At 34.8% G+C, this 18,681-nt stretch overlaps 1 protein-coding gene across 7 annotated transcripts in view; it reads left to right on the top strand.

Annotated features, from left to right (window-relative positions):
• Positions 1-18,681, top strand: part of HMCN1 (hemicentin 1) — a 755,474-nt gene that overhangs the window by 539,578 nt on the left and 197,215 nt on the right. For all 7 annotated transcript variants that reach the window (XR_009531210.1, XM_060091137.1, XM_060091136.1 and 4 more), the window contains 4 exons: positions 14,982-15,083; positions 15,984-16,160; positions 16,704-16,855; positions 18,005-18,128. Coding sequence is in view for 6 of the 7 variants with exons in the window: in XM_060091137.1 (XP_059947120.1) it covers positions 14,982-15,083; positions 15,984-16,160; positions 16,704-16,855; positions 18,005-18,128 (555 nt within the window). In the remaining variant the exon portion in view is untranslated. The remainder of the gene's footprint in view (positions 1-14,981; positions 15,084-15,983; positions 16,161-16,703; positions 16,856-18,004; positions 18,129-18,681) is intronic.

Here is an 18,681-nt window from a genome sequence, read left to right as displayed (position 1 = left end):
CCTTCATTCCGTCCATCCATTCATTCATATATTTACTCTACATTTTCTGAGCAATCTTAACCTAGAAGAACGCTCCAGCACTTAGTTTAATTCCAGGTATATAGCAGGCAGTCAATAAATATTTAACAAATGAAAGAGTAAGTAGTAAGTGAATGAAAAAATTTAGTTTGAACGTTGAATTCTAGTCTGTTTCTTTACATATTTTCTTTTTTTAAATCACCCAGTTAAAAGATTTATATCATCAGTTCTCTAAAAGTTTCCAATAAACCAGCTTATTCTTTCCCCAGTTCTTCCAATATGAGCACCTAACTTATGGATGTCATACACACAAACCATGTTCCTTAAGAGGACCTTTATTTTTTCACTGAATAATTAACCTAAAGACCAATATCTGAGTGTAACCATCTTGGAATGGTCTCACTATAATTGAGGGTTGGGGGACAGGCTGACCCTGCTCTCCCTTAAGTTGCCTTGAATTTACCTTGTTCCTCATAGGGCCTTGTATATCTTTCTAGTGTTCTTTGGCAGCTGTCTCCAGCATATACTCAGACCTCCACTTCCATCTAAGAGTGTGCTGGGGGTGGGCTTGTTCTCCTTCCCCGTTTTTCTGCTCTGAGTCTCCTTCTCTCCTCCTTATACAGGCTATTTGTTCCCTCCCTTCCAACAGTTTCAGTCCTTATCTGATCTCCATTGTTGGCTAAAGGAAATAGTTGAGTGGGATAGCATGATGTGTTGTAGTCATCTCAGGCACTGGAGTCATGCTGACTTTAGTTTAAATTCTATGCTAAACGTGATCTATGTAACCTTGAGGAAACGATTTAACCTCTCTGAGTATCTGACTTGCAGAGTGCTTTTGAGGTTTAGAGGTATTAGACATAAAATATTTCCCACTTTTAATCTTTCAGGAGTTATCAAAAAGAAAGATTTGGTTTTGTTCTCTAGACTGGTTTAAATTACTTAAATGAAAACTCTGTAATGAAGAACAGAATATGTGTCTCCAGAACTGGGAAGAACCAAACTTCAGTGTTTGAGGCTCTCAAACTTGTGTTCATAAAAATCATAGGTATTGCTTGTTAAAAGTACAGCTTCCTGGGCCCATTCCCACATCTCCTGAAACAGCATCTCTGATGCAAGTACTCTGTGCCATTACGTGGAGGTACGTTGGCTCATACTGTAAAGACTGGCCTAGAGACTTGCCAATGTAGTCAAGAATGACTGAAAACTAGAATCCATAAAAGAAATCAAGTATCCCATCAACTACCTAGCAACAACAGAAAAGAATAAACAGATTCACTACCTAAGAAAACACAAGTCTATAAATGTACTGTCTGAATATGGTAACACAATGTATGTTATCAGGAGATGCAATTAGTGTACATACTGACATGGAAAATCATCAGAGACAGGGGATGCAGGCTAGAAGATGTCTGAGTTAATGTGAAAAGAAAGAGAAATAGAAGGTTAGTCATTGTAAGGATTTATTAAAAACTACCAAATTATGGTTTTCACAGGGTATATGTCCAGTAGTGGGATTGCTGGGTCATATGGTGGTTCTATTTTTAGTTTTTTTAAGGAACCTTCATACTGTTCTCCATAGTGGCTGTATCAATTTACATTCCCACCAACAGTGTAGGAAGGTTCCCTTTTCTCCACACCCTCTCCAGCATTTACTGTTTGTAGATTTTTTGATGATGGCCATTCTGACCTGTGTGAGGTGATACCTCATTGTAGTTTTGATTTGCATTTCTCTAATAATTAGTGATGTTGAGCATCTTTTCGTGTGCCTCTTAGCCATCTGTATATCTTCCTTGGAGAAATGTCTATTTAGGTCTTCCACCCATTTTTTGATTGGGTTGTTTGTTTTTTTGATACTGAGTTGCATGAGCTGTTTGTACATTTTGGAGATTAATCCCTTGTCAGTTGCTTCATTTGCAAATATTTTCTCCCATTCTGAGGGTTGTCTTTTCACCTTGTTTATGGGTCCAAAAAAGAGGGGATATGTATATACATATAACTGATTTGCTTTGCTGTACAGCAGAAACTAACACAACATTGTAAAGCAACTCTACCCCCCCAAAAAAAAACTACCAAATTAGACGGAGAATATAAAACAATTTTCTTCATATGAATCACCAATAGGATAGAGGTAAGATATATTAGTAGCTGTAAATGTTTCATCTAATACAATCTTGACTTGTCTGGATACCATTTCATCAACCTGAAGGGAGAATAAATGATGAAGTGAATTTCTAATCTAATACTGATAATGGTCAACTTGGAGGAAGTAGTTGGCTAAGAGCATGTGATAGGAATCTGAACAGAAAGTTGGTGTATCATCTTGGCACTCATGATGGCAGTGTCACGTTGGATGAAAATGGCTCCAAACTTGATTCTGTCCTCTTCAATACTTGGATTAATAATTTCGGTGAGAACTGGAGATGTTAAAAAAGGTGTAGGAATTTCTAAGGGTTGATAGATTTCAAAAAGACCTCAGAGGTTAAAATGACAAGTTAACCTGAGGTGAAAAATTTCATAAGAATAGAGATAGAATGGCTTAAAGATACCACACATTGAAATACTTGAGGTATTAATGGCTCTCTCCAATTACTGTAGATGTGATAATTCAATTTCATAATAGAGCTAATCAACCTTAGAAGTCAGTAATAGAAGCTTATAGTAGCCCTCTTATATTCTTGCTCTCTGAATGCTTCCAAAGTGTTGCATCTAATTCTGGTGCTATATATTGAGGGACATTGAAAAATCTATAGGGAAGCAACTATTATTTAATTTAGTTCATTTATCAATTTATTTAATCAAAGAAACTCAGCTTTCAGATTGTTTAGTATTTTGCTTTCCTATAAAAAAGATTGTAGAAGCTTCCATTCTTCTCAAACATGGAAAAAAGTGTTTCCAAAAGGTGGAGTAAGGGTGCATGTTCTCCTGGACTAGAAAATGAAGTCATGATCATGAGAAGGGGAATAGTCTCATGATCCCCTGGGTTTTCCAGGGGGAGCTCTGTCAATTATAAAAGGCTGAGGCTCTCAGTAGGTGGTCTTTTTGATGATCAAAGTTTCATAATTCTGGAAGTTCTAATTCTCTAGACCAAACTATGAAATTATATTTAAACCTCAGATATTTGCCAAGTGAGACAGATGTTTCCACAAACAAATGATTATTTGGGGTCTAATGGCTCAAGCATTCATTTCATCTGCACTTAATTATTTCCTAGCTAAAAGCAACCAAGTGAAGTGCCCAGAAGTAGAATGTTGTGGTTAAAAGCTTTGAATTTAGGCTCCTATACTCTCAAGTAATATCTGGAGGACAGTGGGCTTAGATGTTAACATTTTAAAAAGCCCCGTTTTCTCATCTGTAAAATGGGAAGGATGAAGATAATACCATAATCAGGGAAGTTGTTCTGAGGAATAAATGCAAGACTAGACATGAAAAATTTAGCCTGGTGTCTGGTTCCTAGTAATCATCTGTAAGTAGTAGCTTAATGACCGTTTCAGCCAAACACATATTTGGCTTCTGGCACTTCTCACTGTACCAGCATCTTAACAAATATGTCTAAAGTCCTGCTGTCTTTACTGTTGGCCAGGAACCATCTTGAGCTGTCTGGTTAAAACATTAGTAGAGCACCCTTAATTTAATTTTATTATTTTAAAGTATTTGCTTGGCTAACATCTGCCAACACCCACTTAAAAAAAGGTTTCTATATCATTTCTGTGTTTTGCTTAATAGCTCACTTGTGGCTTAAAGGAGACTTGAGAATCTTATAGGGATTTTTTTTTCTTTTTTAAAGGATAACTTCAGTTCTGGGTGCTACTATACTATTTTCTCGGTGTAGATGAATTTATTATTTACTATATTATAATTTTGGTGGTTAAGGTGTATTATCTCACCCAAATCACTTTTAGATCAGTTGTGTATTAATTCAAATTTAACCAGAGTTTGAAAAAATGAATTTATACCTCTGAATGATTAAAATAATAGGCAAAATTTAGACCCACAATATGTCCAGAAGAAGGTATTTTGGTTTTGGCATGATATACACCTAGAACTTTTAGAAGAAAGGAAAAAACTAGTTAAGTTGAATGGAATTCAATCTTCTGCTTGGAGTATGCAGACATCTTCTTACTGTTAACATAAGATATTATTACCTTACTAATTCTTCTTCTAGAACAGCATTCACCTAAATTCAGATTTCCAAGACCATCTCTTTAATGCTAGAAGGAAATAATAGCATTTATATTTGTATTTACTTTTTAACCTAAAAATGAACCAGCACCATTTATTGAAAAGACTAATTTTTCCCCATTGAATGGCTTGGCAGTCTTTTTGAAAATCATTTGACTGTAGATGTAAGAGTATGTTCCTCTAATCTCAATTCTATTCCATTGCCTAAGTGTGTATCCTTATGCCAGTACCACTCTGTCTTTTTTATTCCTTTTTGTCTCCCAGCTTTATTGAGATATAATTGATAAACAAAATTGTATCTGTTTAAAGTGTACAATGTGATGATTTGATACATGTATACTTTGTGAAATGATTACTACAATCAGGTTAATTAACACATCCATCACTTCACATAGTTACCATTTTTGTGAGTGCGTAGTGAGAACACTTAATATCTACTCCCTTAGCAATACAGTATTAGTAATAGAATAGTCACCAAGCTGTACATTAGATTCCCAGAACTTATTCATCTTATAAATGAAGGCTTGTATCCTTTGACCAGCAACTCCCCATTTCCCCCACCCCACAGCCCCTGGTAATAAACCATTCCACCAGTTTCTATGAGTTCAACTCTTTTTAAATTAAATATAAGAGATCATATAGCATTTGTCTTTCTCTGTCTGGCTTATTTCACTTAGCATAATGTCCTATAGGTTCTCTCAGGTTGCTTCAAGCTGCAGAATTCCCTGCTTTCTCATGGCTGAAAAATATTCCATTATGTATGTGTGTGTGTGTGTGTGTGTGTGTGTGTGTGTGTGTACACACCATATATATGTATATATACAACATACATCATATGTATATGTATGATAATACATATAATACACACACACACTAGAGAGAGGGGGAGAGAGAGAGATAAAGATAACATCTTCATTATCCTTTCATCTGTCTACGGACACTTAGGTTGTTTCCATGTCTTAACTATTGTGAATAATGCTACAATGAACATAGGAGTGCAGATATGTCTTTGAGATACTGATTTTACTTCCTTCAGATATATAACCAGAAATGAGATTGCTGGATCATATGGTAGTTCTATTTTTAATTTTCTGAGGAAACTTCATACTATTTTCTATTTTCTTGTTGATTTTTGTCTGATTGTTCTATTCATTATTGCAAGTGGAATATTGATATCTCCAGCCTTTATTGTTGAATTGTCTTTCTCCCTTTGATTCTGCATAGGTTAGTTCCATGTATCTTGAGACTCTGTTGTTTTGTGACTATATGAGACTCTGTTGTTTTCTCATATGTTTTTGATAAATTGATACTTTGTGTCATTTTAAAATGTCCTACTTTGTTGCTAGTGACAGTTTTTCTTTCAAAATCTACTTTGTTTGATATTGGTATAGAGTCTCCATTCTTATTTGATTACTGTTTGCATGGTATATCTTTTCCATCCTTTTATTTTCACCTATTTGTGTCTTTGAATTTAAAGTTTGTCACCTGTAGACAACATATAGTTAGGTCGTGTTTTTATTGTCCTATTGCTTCTTAAATCCATTCTGCTAGTCTCTTCTGCCTTTTGCTTAGAGTGTTTCATACATTTACATTTAACGTAATTACTGAGATGACAGGATTTATGTCTACCATTTATATGTGTTTTTATATGTATTATGTCATTTTTGTTTTTATATTCCTCCATTACTACCTTTTTGTGTTAAATAGATATTTTCTTTTTTTTACTCTATTTTTGAGTTCATTTTTAGTGGTTGCCCTGAGTATTACAATTAGCATCTTAATGAATAATGTTATAATTTGGATTAATACTAATTTAATTTCAATAGCATAAAAAACTTTGCTACTATATAGGTCCCCTCCCTTTCCCCTCCTTTGTGCTATTATGGTCATGCGAGTTACACCTTTACTCATCATGTGCCTATCAATACATATTTATAATTGCTTTATGCTATTGTATTTTAATTCAGAGAGGAGAAAAAAATGTTATATGCAAAATATATAGTTTTACTGTCTTTACTATTAGTTACCTCTACCAGTGCTCTTTTTTTTAAATTAATTAATTAATTAATTAATTAATTAATTAATTTTGGCTGTGTTGGGTCTTAGTCGCTGCGTGCGAGCTTTATCTAGGTGCGATGAACGGGGGCTACTCTTCATTGCGGTGCATGGGCTTCTCGTTGCAGTGGCTTCTCGTTGCGGAGCATGGCTTTTAGGTGCACGGGCTTCAGTAGTTGTGGCACTCAGGCTCAGTAGTTGTTGCTCGTGGGTTCCAGAGTGCAGGCTTAGTAGTTGTGGCTCACGGGCTTAGTTGCTCTGCAGCTTGTGGGATCTTCCTGGACCAGGGCTCAAACCTGTGTCCCCTGAATTGGCAGGTGGATTCTTAACCACTGTGCTACCAGGGAAGTCCCTACCCATGCTCTTTTTTTTTTTTGAGTTTTATTTTATTTCTTTATTTTTCATATGGCAGGTTCTTATTAGTTATCTGTTTTATACACATTAGTGTATATATGTCAAACGCAATTGCCCAATTTATCCCACCACCACCCACCCCTGCATTCACTCCTTGGTGTCCATAAGTTTGTTCCCTACATCTGTGTCTCTATTTCTGCCTTACAATCCGGTTCATCTGTAACTTTTTTCTAGATTCCACGTATATGCATTAATATATGATATTTGTTTTTCTCTATCTGACTTACTTCACTCTGTATGACACTCTCTGTGTCCATCCATATCTCTACAAATGACCCAATTTCATTCCTTTTTATGGCCGAGCAATATTCCATTGTATATATGTACCACATCTTCTTTATCCATTTGTCTGTCGATGGGCATTTAGGTTGCTTCCATGACCTGGCTATTGTAAATAGTACTGCAATGAACATTGGGGTGCATGTGTCTTTTTGAATTATAGTTTTCTTTGGGTATATGCCCAGTAGTGGGATTGCTGAGTCACATGGTAATTCCATATTTAGTTTTTTAAGCAAAGTCCATACTGTTCTCCATAGTAGCTATATCAATTTACATTCCCTCTAACAGTGTAAGAGGGTTTCCTTTTCTCCACAACCTGTCCAGCATTTGTTGTTTGTAGATTTTCTGATGATGCCCATTCTAACCAGTGTGAGGTGATGCCTCATTGTAGTTTTGATTTGCATTTCTCTAATAATTAGTGATGTTGAGCAGCTTTTCATATGCTTGGCCATCTGTATGTCTCCTTTGGAGAAATGTCTGTTTAGGTCTTCTGCCCATTTTTGGACTGGGCTGTTTGTTTTTTTAATATGGAGCTGCATGAGCTGTTTATATATTTTGGAGATTAATCCTTTGTCCATTGACTCATTTGTAAATATTTTCTCCCATTCTGAGGGTTGTCTTTTCATCTTGTTTCTAGTTTCCTTTGCTGTGCAAAAGCTTTTAACTTTCATTAGGTCCCATTTGTTTATTTTTGCTTTTATTTCAGTTACTCTAGGAGGTGGATCAAAAAAGATCTTGTGGTGGTTGATGTCAAAGTGTGTTTTTCCTATGTTTTCCTCTGAGAGTTTTATAGTGTCTGGACTTACATTTACGTCTTTAATCCATTTTGAGTTTATTTTTGTGTATGGTGTTAGGGAGTGTTCTAATTCATTCTTTTACATGTAGCTGCCCAGTTTTCCCAGCACTACTTATTGAAGAGGCTGTCTTTTCTCCATTGTATATCCTTGCTTCCTTTGTCATACATTAGTTGACCATGGGTGCATGGGTTTATCTCTGGGCTTCCTATCTATCTATACAATAAATACATTGATCTATATTTCTGGTTTTGTGTCTGTACCTTATTGTCTGGATTACTGTAGCTCAGTATAGTCTGAAGTCAAGGAGTCTGATTGCTCCAGCTCCATTTTTCTTTCTCAAGATTGCTTTGGCTATTTAGGGTCTTCTGTGTTTCCATACAAATTGTGAAAATTTTTGTTCTCATTCTATGAAAATTGCCATTGGTAGTTTGATAGAGATTTCACTGAATCTGTAGATTGCTTTGGGTAGTATAGTCATTTTCACAATGTTGTTTCTTCCAATCCAAGAACATGTTATATCTCTCCATCTGTTTGTATCATCTTTAATTTCTTTCATCACTATCTTATGGTTTTCTGCATACAGGTCTTTTATCTCCTTAGGTAGGTTTATACCTAGGTATTTTATTCTTTTTGTCGCAGTGGTAAATGGGAGCGTTTCCTTAATTTCTCTTTCAGATTTTTCATCATTAGTGTTCAGGAATGCAAGAGATTTCTGTGCATTAATTTTGTATCCTGCTACTTTACGAAATTCATTGATTAGCTCTAGTAGTTTTCTGGTAGCATCTTTAGGATTCTCTATGTATAGTATCATGTAATCTGCAAACAGTGACAGCTTTACTTCTTCTTTTCTGATTTGGATTCATTTATTTCTTTTTCTTCTCTGATTGCTGTGGCTAAAACTTCCAAAGCTATGTTGAATAATAGTGGTGAGAGTGGGCAACCTTGTCTTGTTCCTGATTTAAGAGGAAATGGCTTCAGTTTTTCACCATCGAGAACGATGTTGGCTGTGGGTTTGTCATATATGGCCTTTATTATGTTGAGGTAAGTTCTCTCTATGCCTAGTTTCTGGAGAGTTCTTATCATAAATAGGTATTGACTTTTGTCAAATGCTTTTTCTGCACCTATTGAGATGATCATATGGTTTTTATCCTTCAGTTTGTTAATATGGTGTATCACATTGATGTGCGTATATTGCAGAATCCTTTCATTCTTGAGATAAACCCCACTTGATCATGGTGTATGATCCTTTTAATGTGCTGTTGGATTCTGTTTGCTAGTATTTTGTTGAGGATTTTTGCATCTATCTTAATCAGTGATATTGGCCTGTAGTTTTCTTTTTTTTGTGACATCTTTGGTTTTGATATCAGGGTGATGGTGGCCTTGTAGAATTAGGTTGGGAGTGTTCATCCCTCTGCTATATTTTGGAAGAGTTTGAGAAGGATGGTTGTTAGCTCTTCTCTAATAGTTTGATAGAATTTGCCTGTGAAGCCATCTGGTCCTGGACTTTTGTTTTTTGGAAGATTGTTAATCACACTCTCAATTTCTGTGCTGTGATTGGTCTGTTTATATTTTCTATTTCTTCCTGGTTCAGTCTTGGAAGGTTGTGCTTTTCTAAGAATGTGTCCATTTCCTCCAGGTTGTCCATTTTATTGGCATATAGTTGCTGTAGTAATCTCTCATGATCCTTTGTATTTCTTCAGTGTCAGTTGTTACTTCTTCTTTTTCATTTCTAATTCTATTGATTTGAGTCTTCTCCCTTTTCCTCTCGGTGAGTCTGGCTAATGGTTTATCAGTTTTGTTTATCTTCTCAAAGAATGAGCTTTTAGTTTTATTGATCTTTGCTATCATTTCCTTCATTTATTTCTGATCTGATCTTTATGATTTCTTTCCTTCTGCTAACTTTGGGGTTTTTTTGTTCTTCTTTCTTTAATTGCTTTAGGTGTAAGGTTAGGTTGTTTATTTGAGACTTTTCTTGTTTCTTGTGGTAGGACTGCATTGCTATAAAATTCCCTCTTAGAACTTCTTTTGTTTCATCTCATAGGTTTTAGGTTGTCGTGTTTTCATTGTCATTTGTTTCTATGTATTTTTTGATTTCTTCTGTGATCTCTTTGTTATTTAGTAGCACATTCTTTAGCCTCCTTGTGTTTGTATTTTATACAGTTTTTTCCAGTAATTGATATTTACTCTCATAGCATTTTGGTCAGTAAAGATACTTAATACGATTTCAATTTTCTTAAATTTACCGAGGCTTGATTTGTGACCCAAGATATGATCTATCCTGGAGAATGTTCCATGAGCACTTGAGAAGAAAGTGTATTCCGTTGTTTTTGGATGGAATGTCCTATAAATATCAATTAAGTCCATCTTGTTTAATGTATCATTTAAAGCTTGTGTTTCCTTATTTATTTTCATTTTGGATGATATGTCCATTGGTGAAAGTGTGGTGTTAAAGTCCCCTACTATTATTGTGTTACTGTCGATTTCACCTTTTATGGCTGTTAGCATTTGCCTTATGTACTGAGGTGCTCCTATGTCGGGTGCATAAATATTTACAATTGTTATATCTTCTTCTTGGATAGATCCCTTGATCATTATGTAGTGTCCTTCTTTTTCTTTGTAATAGTCTTTATTTTTAAAGTCTATTGTCTGGTATGAGAATTGCTACTCCAGCTTTCTTTTCATTTCCATTTGCGTGGAATGTCTTTTTCCATCCCCTCACTTTCAGTCTGTACATGTCCCTAGGTCTGAAGTGGGTCACTTGTAGACAACATATATACATGTCTTGTTTTTGTATCCCTTCAGCTAGTCTGTGTCTTTTGGTTGAAGCATTTAATCCATTTACATTTAAGGTAATTATCGATATGTATGTTCCTATTACCATTTTCTTAATTCTTTTGGGTTTGTTTTTGTGGGTCTTTTCCTTCTCTTGTGTTTCCTGCCTAGAGAAGTTCCTTTAGCATGTGTTGTAAAGCTGGTTTGGTGGTGCTGAATTCTCTTAGCTTTTGCTTGTCTGTAGAGGTTTTAATTTCTCCATCAAATCTGAATGAGATCCTTGCTGGATAGAGTAATCTTGGTTGTAGGTTTTTCCCTTTCATCACTTTAAATATGTCCTGCCACTCCCTTCTGGCTTTCAGCGTTTCTGCTGAAAGATCAGCTGTTAACCTTATGGGGATTCCCTTGTGTGTTATTTGTTGCTTTTCCCTTGCTGCTTTTAATATTTTTTCTTTGTATTTAATTTTTATTAGTTTGATTAATATGGCGTGTTTCTCCTTAGATTTATCCTGTATGGGACTCTCTGCGCTCCCTGGACTTAACTATTTCCTTTCCCATATTAGGGAATTTTTCAACTATAATCTCTTCAAATATTTTCTCAGTCCTTTTCTTTTTCTCTTCTTCTTCTGGGACCCCTATAATTCGAACGTTGGTGTGTTTAATGTTGTCCCAGTGGTCTCTGAGACTGTCCTGAATTCTTTTCGTTGTTTTTTCTTTATTCTCTTCTGCAGTAGTTATTTCCACTATTTTATCTTCCAGGTCACCTGTCCATTCTTCTGCTTCATTTGTTCTGCGATTGATTCCTTCTAGAGAATTTTAAATTTCATTTATTGTTCTCATCATTGTTTGTTTGCCCTTTATTCTTCTAAGTCCTTGTTAAACGTTTCTTGTATTTTCTCCATTCTGTTTCCAAGATTTGGATCATCTTTACTATCATTACTCTGAATTCTTTTTCAGGTAGACTGCCTATTTCCTCTTCATTTGTTTGGACTGGTGGGTTTTTACCTTGCTCCTTTATCTGCTGCTTGTTTCTCTGTCTTCTCATTTTGCTTAACTTACTATGTTTGGGGTCTCCTTTTCGCAGGCTGCAGGGTCATAGTTCCCGTTGTTTTTGGTGTCTCTCCGCAGTGGATAAGGTTGGTTTGGCACGTTTTATAGGCTTCCTGGCGGAGGGGATTGGTTCCTGTGTTCTGGTGGATGAGGCTGGATCTTGTCTTTCTCGTGGGTAGGACCATGTCCGGTGGTGTGTTTTGGGGTGTCTGTGAGATTATTATGATTTTAGGCAGCCTCTCTGCTAATGGGTGGGGTCGTGTGCGTGTCTTCCTAGTTGTTTGGCATAGGGTGTCCAGCACTGGAGCTTGCTGGTCATTGAGTGGAGCTGGGTCTTAGCATTGAGACAGAGATCTCTGGAAGACCTCTCGCTGATTGATATTACGTGGGACTGGGAGGTCTCTGGTGGTGCAATGTCCTGATCTCAGCTCTCCCACCTTAGAGGCTCAGGCCTGACACCCAGCTGGAACACCAGGACTGTCAGCCACGCGGCCATGTACATGGTGAGTTTCTTGCCTTTTGGGAAGTCTGAGGTCTTCTGCCAGCGTTCAGTAAGTGTTCTGTAGGAGTTAGTCCACATGTAGGTGTAGTTTTGATGTATTTGTGGGGAGGAAGTTGATCTCCACGTCCTACTCCTCGGCCCTCTTGAAGGTCCTTCCAGGAACCTTTTAGGTAGCACCAAATGCATTCTACTATCCAGTTTCTAGTTGGCTGCTTTTTTCACTGTGGTTGCAGAGCTCTTTGCTTTCAAGCTTACTGCTGAGGTAGGGAGAGAGTGATGGGAATAAAGTGAGATAAAATGTCATAAACCTTGCTGTTCTTAATTAGATTTTGCTGTTTTTCTTGAATAATCACTTCTTTAATTATTGCAAGCCTTTGGTTAATTTTCAGAGTTGTGAAAAAGTTCGTTTTGATAATTTTTCCAGTGTTCTTTTTTGTTTTTGAATGGATTCATGGATTTTCAGTCTTTACTCTGCCATTCTTGCTGACATGTAATCTTTTTTTCTTTCAGTCCTTTAGTGGAATGAAAAATAGCCAGCCCACTCCACAGCTCTTTTATTTCTTATTCTTACCATGTTGTTTTATTGCAGCTGCTACATAGTCTGTCAAAGCCTTCAGTGATCACTTTAGTCCAGAAGGCTTCAAGTTAGTATTTAAATAACTGTTTTGAAAGAAGGCGCCATAGACTAATTATTTTTCCTTTCCAGTTGGAAAAGTCAGATAGCCATATTTAAAGGTCTTTTGTCCTTAAATGCCATATCATAAATCAGAATTTAGTGCAGAAAACAGAAACATTCTAGGCATTTCAAGCAGGAGGGGTTAATACATTGCATTAGATGGATACAAAGGAACTACAGGTATGAAGGAGGAGTGGAGTCTAGGCTTTGTCTTTAGGAACAACTTCCAAGAAAACAAATATGACTCACAAGAACATCTACTTTTGAGGACAGACTTTATTTTGAACTTGTCAAAAACCAGCTTTGAGTTTTATTGTCTTCTTTTGTTATTTCTTTTGCTTGTTTGTTTTCTTTGGTGTAGTCTTCTGCTTTTATTTTTATTATTTCTTTATACCTGACTTCTTTGGCTTATTTTATTGGTCTTTTTCTGGAATCTGAGTTGAATGATTGGAACATTTATTTTCATTATTTCTTAGTTTTTAGTATATTAATTAGGGCTTTAAGATTTTCTTTGAGTAATGTACTGTTTAGTGACATTCCGTAGGTTTTACTTTTTAATCAATCTCATTCTAATTTATTTTTTCTACTTTTGTACTTTTGTCTTGATTTCCTTTTTAATAAATTTTTCTCCATGTAGAGAACTTTATATTTTATTACTGAGTTCTTTTTTTATTATGGTTTTATGAAATTGTGGTTATAAATGCTTTATTAACATTTTTATGGCCTAATATATAGTGTGTTTTGAAAATCTTCTGTTGGCATTTGAAAATAATACATATTCTTTGTTAACCATAAATACAGAAATACATATATGTATGTGTATATTATATGTAATATATATGCACACATACAGTATGGATGGGTAATTTTTGTTCTCAAATTCTTTGTAACTTTATTTTTTGTTTCACTGCATAGTCAATTTCTAAGAAAGTTATACTAAAATATACTTTTTGGTTTTTCAAATTTTCTCTACTATTTAACAATTTTTGCTTTTTTATTCAGTGCATAAAACATTATCATTATAGTGGATTCTTTCTGAATTGTAACAATTCAGTCAATAGAAAGCATTATTTTTGCCTTGTATAACAGTTTATCAGAAATTGATATCACACTTGTTGTTCTGGTATACCTTTGTCTAGCTCTATATTGTCAACATTTTTGCAATTGTTTTACTTGTGCTTTTTAATTTAAAAAAATACTGTTAACCCTCAAATAGTGTTAAATATTTCTCTATTGACCAAGAAAATGAACTGATTCACATTTATGCTCTTGATTTATATATTTGACTTTATTTCTGCCATCTTATTTAGTTCTCATCATTTTTCTTGTTCCCTTTTCTCTTTTCCCCTTTCTCTGTTTTTGCTAGATTAATGGATCAATTGTTTAATTGTATATGAGGCAGAGGTCAGGGGCTCTCGTGCATTGGATAAGTTAAATTTAGCAAATCTTTAAAATGTATTTTTATATAAACCTTAAAGCTAACATATCTGTAGCATCTTTTCCAAGTAAGATAAGATCTCTAGTTTACTTGTAATTTTGTTTTTCTCCTGGCATCCCTCCTACACTCCTTGAAACAGGAGAAGATGTAGGGCATTGCTGTTCCAAGTTGTCATTACTTTTACACTATGCCTCTTAGACTTTCTGAATGCCTACTTTATAAATACATTAAAAATAGAGCAGCATTATCTGTGATTATTTAAAGTTGAAAATGTAGTTTTCTGTTTTATTTTACTAACAATTTAATTGTAACTTTCATATCAAAAGAAAAAACTCTAATAAACAAACAAAAAATGATGTTAATCCCTCTGAAATGGTTTAAGATAGTACTGTACTAAGGTAAAGTCAGATATTTTGAGGAATACCCATGTCCTTCCCTGAAAGAGTTCAAATGTGTTAGATTACTTCTTGGTGAAGGCAATTCGTCATCAGACCAATCAGATTTATTGGAATTAAAAAAAATATTCCTTTAACTTTCTTTTACTGCTCTACTAAACTACAATTCTAAGGCTTTTCTTGTCTAGGCATAGAGAAATGGATGATCCAGAAAACCTATTAACATCTTTTTCCATCCTGTTCTTCAGTACTACTTAATAGTATACTTTAGTTTTATTCCAAATATATCATTGTATTTAAGTGAAAGAAAGAAAGAAAGAAAGAAATGACAATTCCCAGTGAGGAAACAATTTCAGTTTAAATATCCTATTTGTGTTTGCTGATTATCTGTTTGGGCTTCTTACAGAACCACCCAGTCTGGAGGATGCAGGGAAGATGCTGAATGAGACCGTGGTAGTGAACAACCCCATACAGCTGGAGTGTAAGGCAACTGGAAATCCATCACCTGGTAGGTTTGTTTGTGGACTCTGTAGCTTATTAACATTTTAAGATTTCTACGAATTGCTAAATCTGTTTATAAGCATAATATAGTAATTACTAATAAGGGAAATATTATAGAATATATTTCAAGGGTAAAACATTGATAAGGATATCATTAGGTGGATGATATTTTTTGAATTTTCACTGCTTTTAACTACATGAAATAATTTACTCATTTAAACAATGTAGAATTATGTGAATAATTATCTTATTGTCCTTACTATGGCCACAAAACCCACAATGGTATTGTATATAAATTTTTTTGTTGAAAAATATATTTTTATCTAGTCTCAATTGATTATCTTTATAAATCATTCATTTGATGAGACTATTATTTTGTTGATTTTTATCACCAATAAGTTATTCATACTAATCAATAATAATATAAAAATTTTGAGGCTAATAGTATGTATAGTGTTTGGTTTTGATTAGGTGCATAAACAAAATTTTATAGATGAGAGGAATATATACTACACCAAAAGAAATAGAATTGGTTAAAAGTTTGCTGTCAAACAAATACTGATATTGGATTGGCCAAAAAGTTCGTTCAGGTTTTTCTGTAAGATTGCATGGGAAAACCCAAATGAACTTTTTGGCCAACCTAATACATTAGAGATAATGTAAAGAATATTATTTTTATAAGTTCACTTCAGAACTCTTATATTGGCTTGGCAATTCATGTTTTTCTAAAGTTTACCTCCTCCTAAAAATCAACCCTAACGAGATAATTAAACAGATTAAACTAAGATGATAAGCATAAGAATAAAGCAATTGTTACTGTTGTAGTTAAGCTTCGATTTAGTGTGTGTATTGAGTTTTTAAATGAAAAGTTTTAAAAAGATGGGTTTCTGTCCTCTTCCCCTTGCAGCTATTACATGGTACAAAGATAATCGTCCACTGTTAGGTTCCAGTAGCATGACTTTCTTGAACAGAGGACAGATCATCAATATCGAAAGCACCCAGATCACAGATGCTGGCATATATAAATGTGTGGCCATCAACTCAGCTGGAGCTACAGAGTTATTTTATAGTCTACAGGTCCATGGTTAGTGCTACTTCTCCTAGATTCATCCTGGGGTGAAGAAGCATTCAAAATGATTAAGTGCATCTATAAAATTCTAGTGTAAATATTTAACAGAATGTGTTATTGTCATCTTTACTTAAGAATGCAGTATTCTAAAACTGATAAGCGTTTATATTTTCTGATTCCGAGTAAATGCTCTATTTTCACATGCTATTGAACTTAAGTTTTCTTTAGATGAATTACTGCAAATAGTCATCAACAATCTTATCAGCTAATGACAGTGGCCCTGTTTGTAAATATTGTCTGTCAGAATTATAGGTTTTAGTTCAAGAAATGTTTCCAAGTTATTATCTCTAATAGTGCTTTTAAGAGGAGTTCATAGTTAACATACTAGAGTAGATACAGTGTAAGGAAACACACACAGATACACACAAAGCCTAGAAATCAAGAAATAAAAATGTAGAACGTTACTGTGGACACAACATATAGTTTTATTATTTTGAGATGTAATATTCCATGATGTTAACATATCTTAATTTTATTTATTTTTTTATTCCTTTTCAGTGCCCCCATCAATTTCTGGCAGCAATAACATGGTGGCAGTGGTAGTTAATAACCTGGTGAGGTTAGAATGTGAAGCCAGAGGTATCCCTGCCCCAAGTCTGACCTGGTTGAAAGATGGGAGCCCTGTCGCTAGTTTCACTAATGGGATACAGGTACTCTCTGTCATTCCTTAAGTGAAATCTACCATCTAATTATTCAATACAGGAAGTATAAACAAGTAAAACTATTAAAGGGATTTGGAGAGCAAGGATTCACAAATGTTATCCAAACATGTACACATATACGTCCATAAATACCATGGGCACACAGTTGTGATTTCTAAACTATTCATTAAAAGCTCAGTATATCTAAGAGTTCCCTTATCTCATATGTAGTGCTGTATTTTGACCATTGTTTTATATACTTTCTACTTCCCCCCCACTCTCTGCCACCACCATAAAAGACACCCTATGCAAAGAAATGTTCATCAACAATAAAAACAGGAAGTTTTTGGTAGACGTTATATTTAAATGTCTGGAAATAATCAGAGAATATTTACTTCAGAGTAAATATTTACACAGAGTATATTTACTTCTACTAAAACATCATATAAAGAAAAATTATAAAGGCAACATTATGAGAAGTGAAATTTGAGTCTGACAAAAAAATTTAAGTACATTGCACTGACTCAAAATTTAAAATATGGAAACACATATATCTATTGAAAGTGTACTTCAATTTTGCTTTGCTTAGCAGAGAGCATAGTTATTCCACCATTCTACTTCTTGAACTTTTCTTGAAAATCCATTGCTTGCAGAATTTGGGATCATAGACTATCCAGAGTCCATGTCAATATTAAAGGTGCAACTACATCAGTGGGATAAATGGACAATGAATGTGACTAATTAATTTATTTGACTGCTACCATGATGTTAATTTTACCTTCTTACTTGTTCTCTCAAAGAAAAATTTAGAGGAGGTTTAGCTCCTCTTATTTCCACGTCTTCTTATCTTTCTCCCTCCCCTGGTGGCTTTTTCTCTTTCTGTAGTAAGTATTGATAAAGTTGGATCTTCACTTGATCCTGTGTGTAGAGAGTTGTGTTCAGTGGTTATTACCAAGTTTGGTTCTAGCCTCTGTCGTCCTCCACAGATAAGATGAGGAGGGGATTAAATGATGCTTGCCCTCTTTAAAACATCCAAGTAGAAATCCTTCTAGAGGCAAATGTTCAGTTGATCAATCTCAGAAAATAATTGAAAAAGTATGTTTACACTTACAATTCTCAGGAGGTATGTTAGTTATTTAGCTTTCTATTCATCAACAGGTTCTGTCTGGGGGCCGCATCCTAGCCTTGACCAGCGCGCAAATCAGTGATACGGGGAGATACACCTGTGTGGCAGTAAATGCTGCTGGGGAGAAACAAAGGGACATTGACCTCAGAGTATATGGTGAGACATTTTAATAATTACTTCTGCTCCGATATAGCTGTGTTTAAGTCCTAATATCATTGAGGAAGCTAAGAAAGCTTTTGACAGTACAGAGCTATGAACAATAGAAATTATCATAATATTACAAGATTAATTAAATCAGAGTCACCCTTTCTGCCTTATATTTGACTTTAATTTTCCTTTATTGAAGTTCTGAGAAATAAAAATGCATACATTCAGCATGTAAGATGTTGTTTTTATGGAGCACTCTGAAGAACATGCCTATGGAGAGATCTTTGCAATTTGGAAGACATATTCTTCTCCCTAAAGCAAGGCTCTGTTCAAGTAGCTCTCTTGATCTATTCTACTCGAAGCCTGGATTTTCTTACTTTTTAATTATATGTACAATCAGCATATTTTATAGTCAGTACTATGTCTATGAATTAAAGGATATTTGAGAAGCAAAAGTTAAACTAAACATAAGCTTAGGCAAAATTCAAGTATTTTTTCTTCCTACCTATGATGCAGCTGTAAGGTACAAAAGGAAAGGTCTGATTCCATCACACCAAGAGGC

The sequence above is a fragment of the Mesoplodon densirostris genome, chromosome 2 (genome assembly GCF_025265405.1).
Source record: "Mesoplodon densirostris isolate mMesDen1 chromosome 2, mMesDen1 primary haplotype, whole genome shotgun sequence".
NCBI classification, from domain to species: domain Eukaryota; kingdom Metazoa; phylum Chordata; class Mammalia; order Artiodactyla; family Ziphiidae; genus Mesoplodon; species Mesoplodon densirostris.
This window is presented reverse-complemented; position numbering and strand designations above follow the sequence as displayed.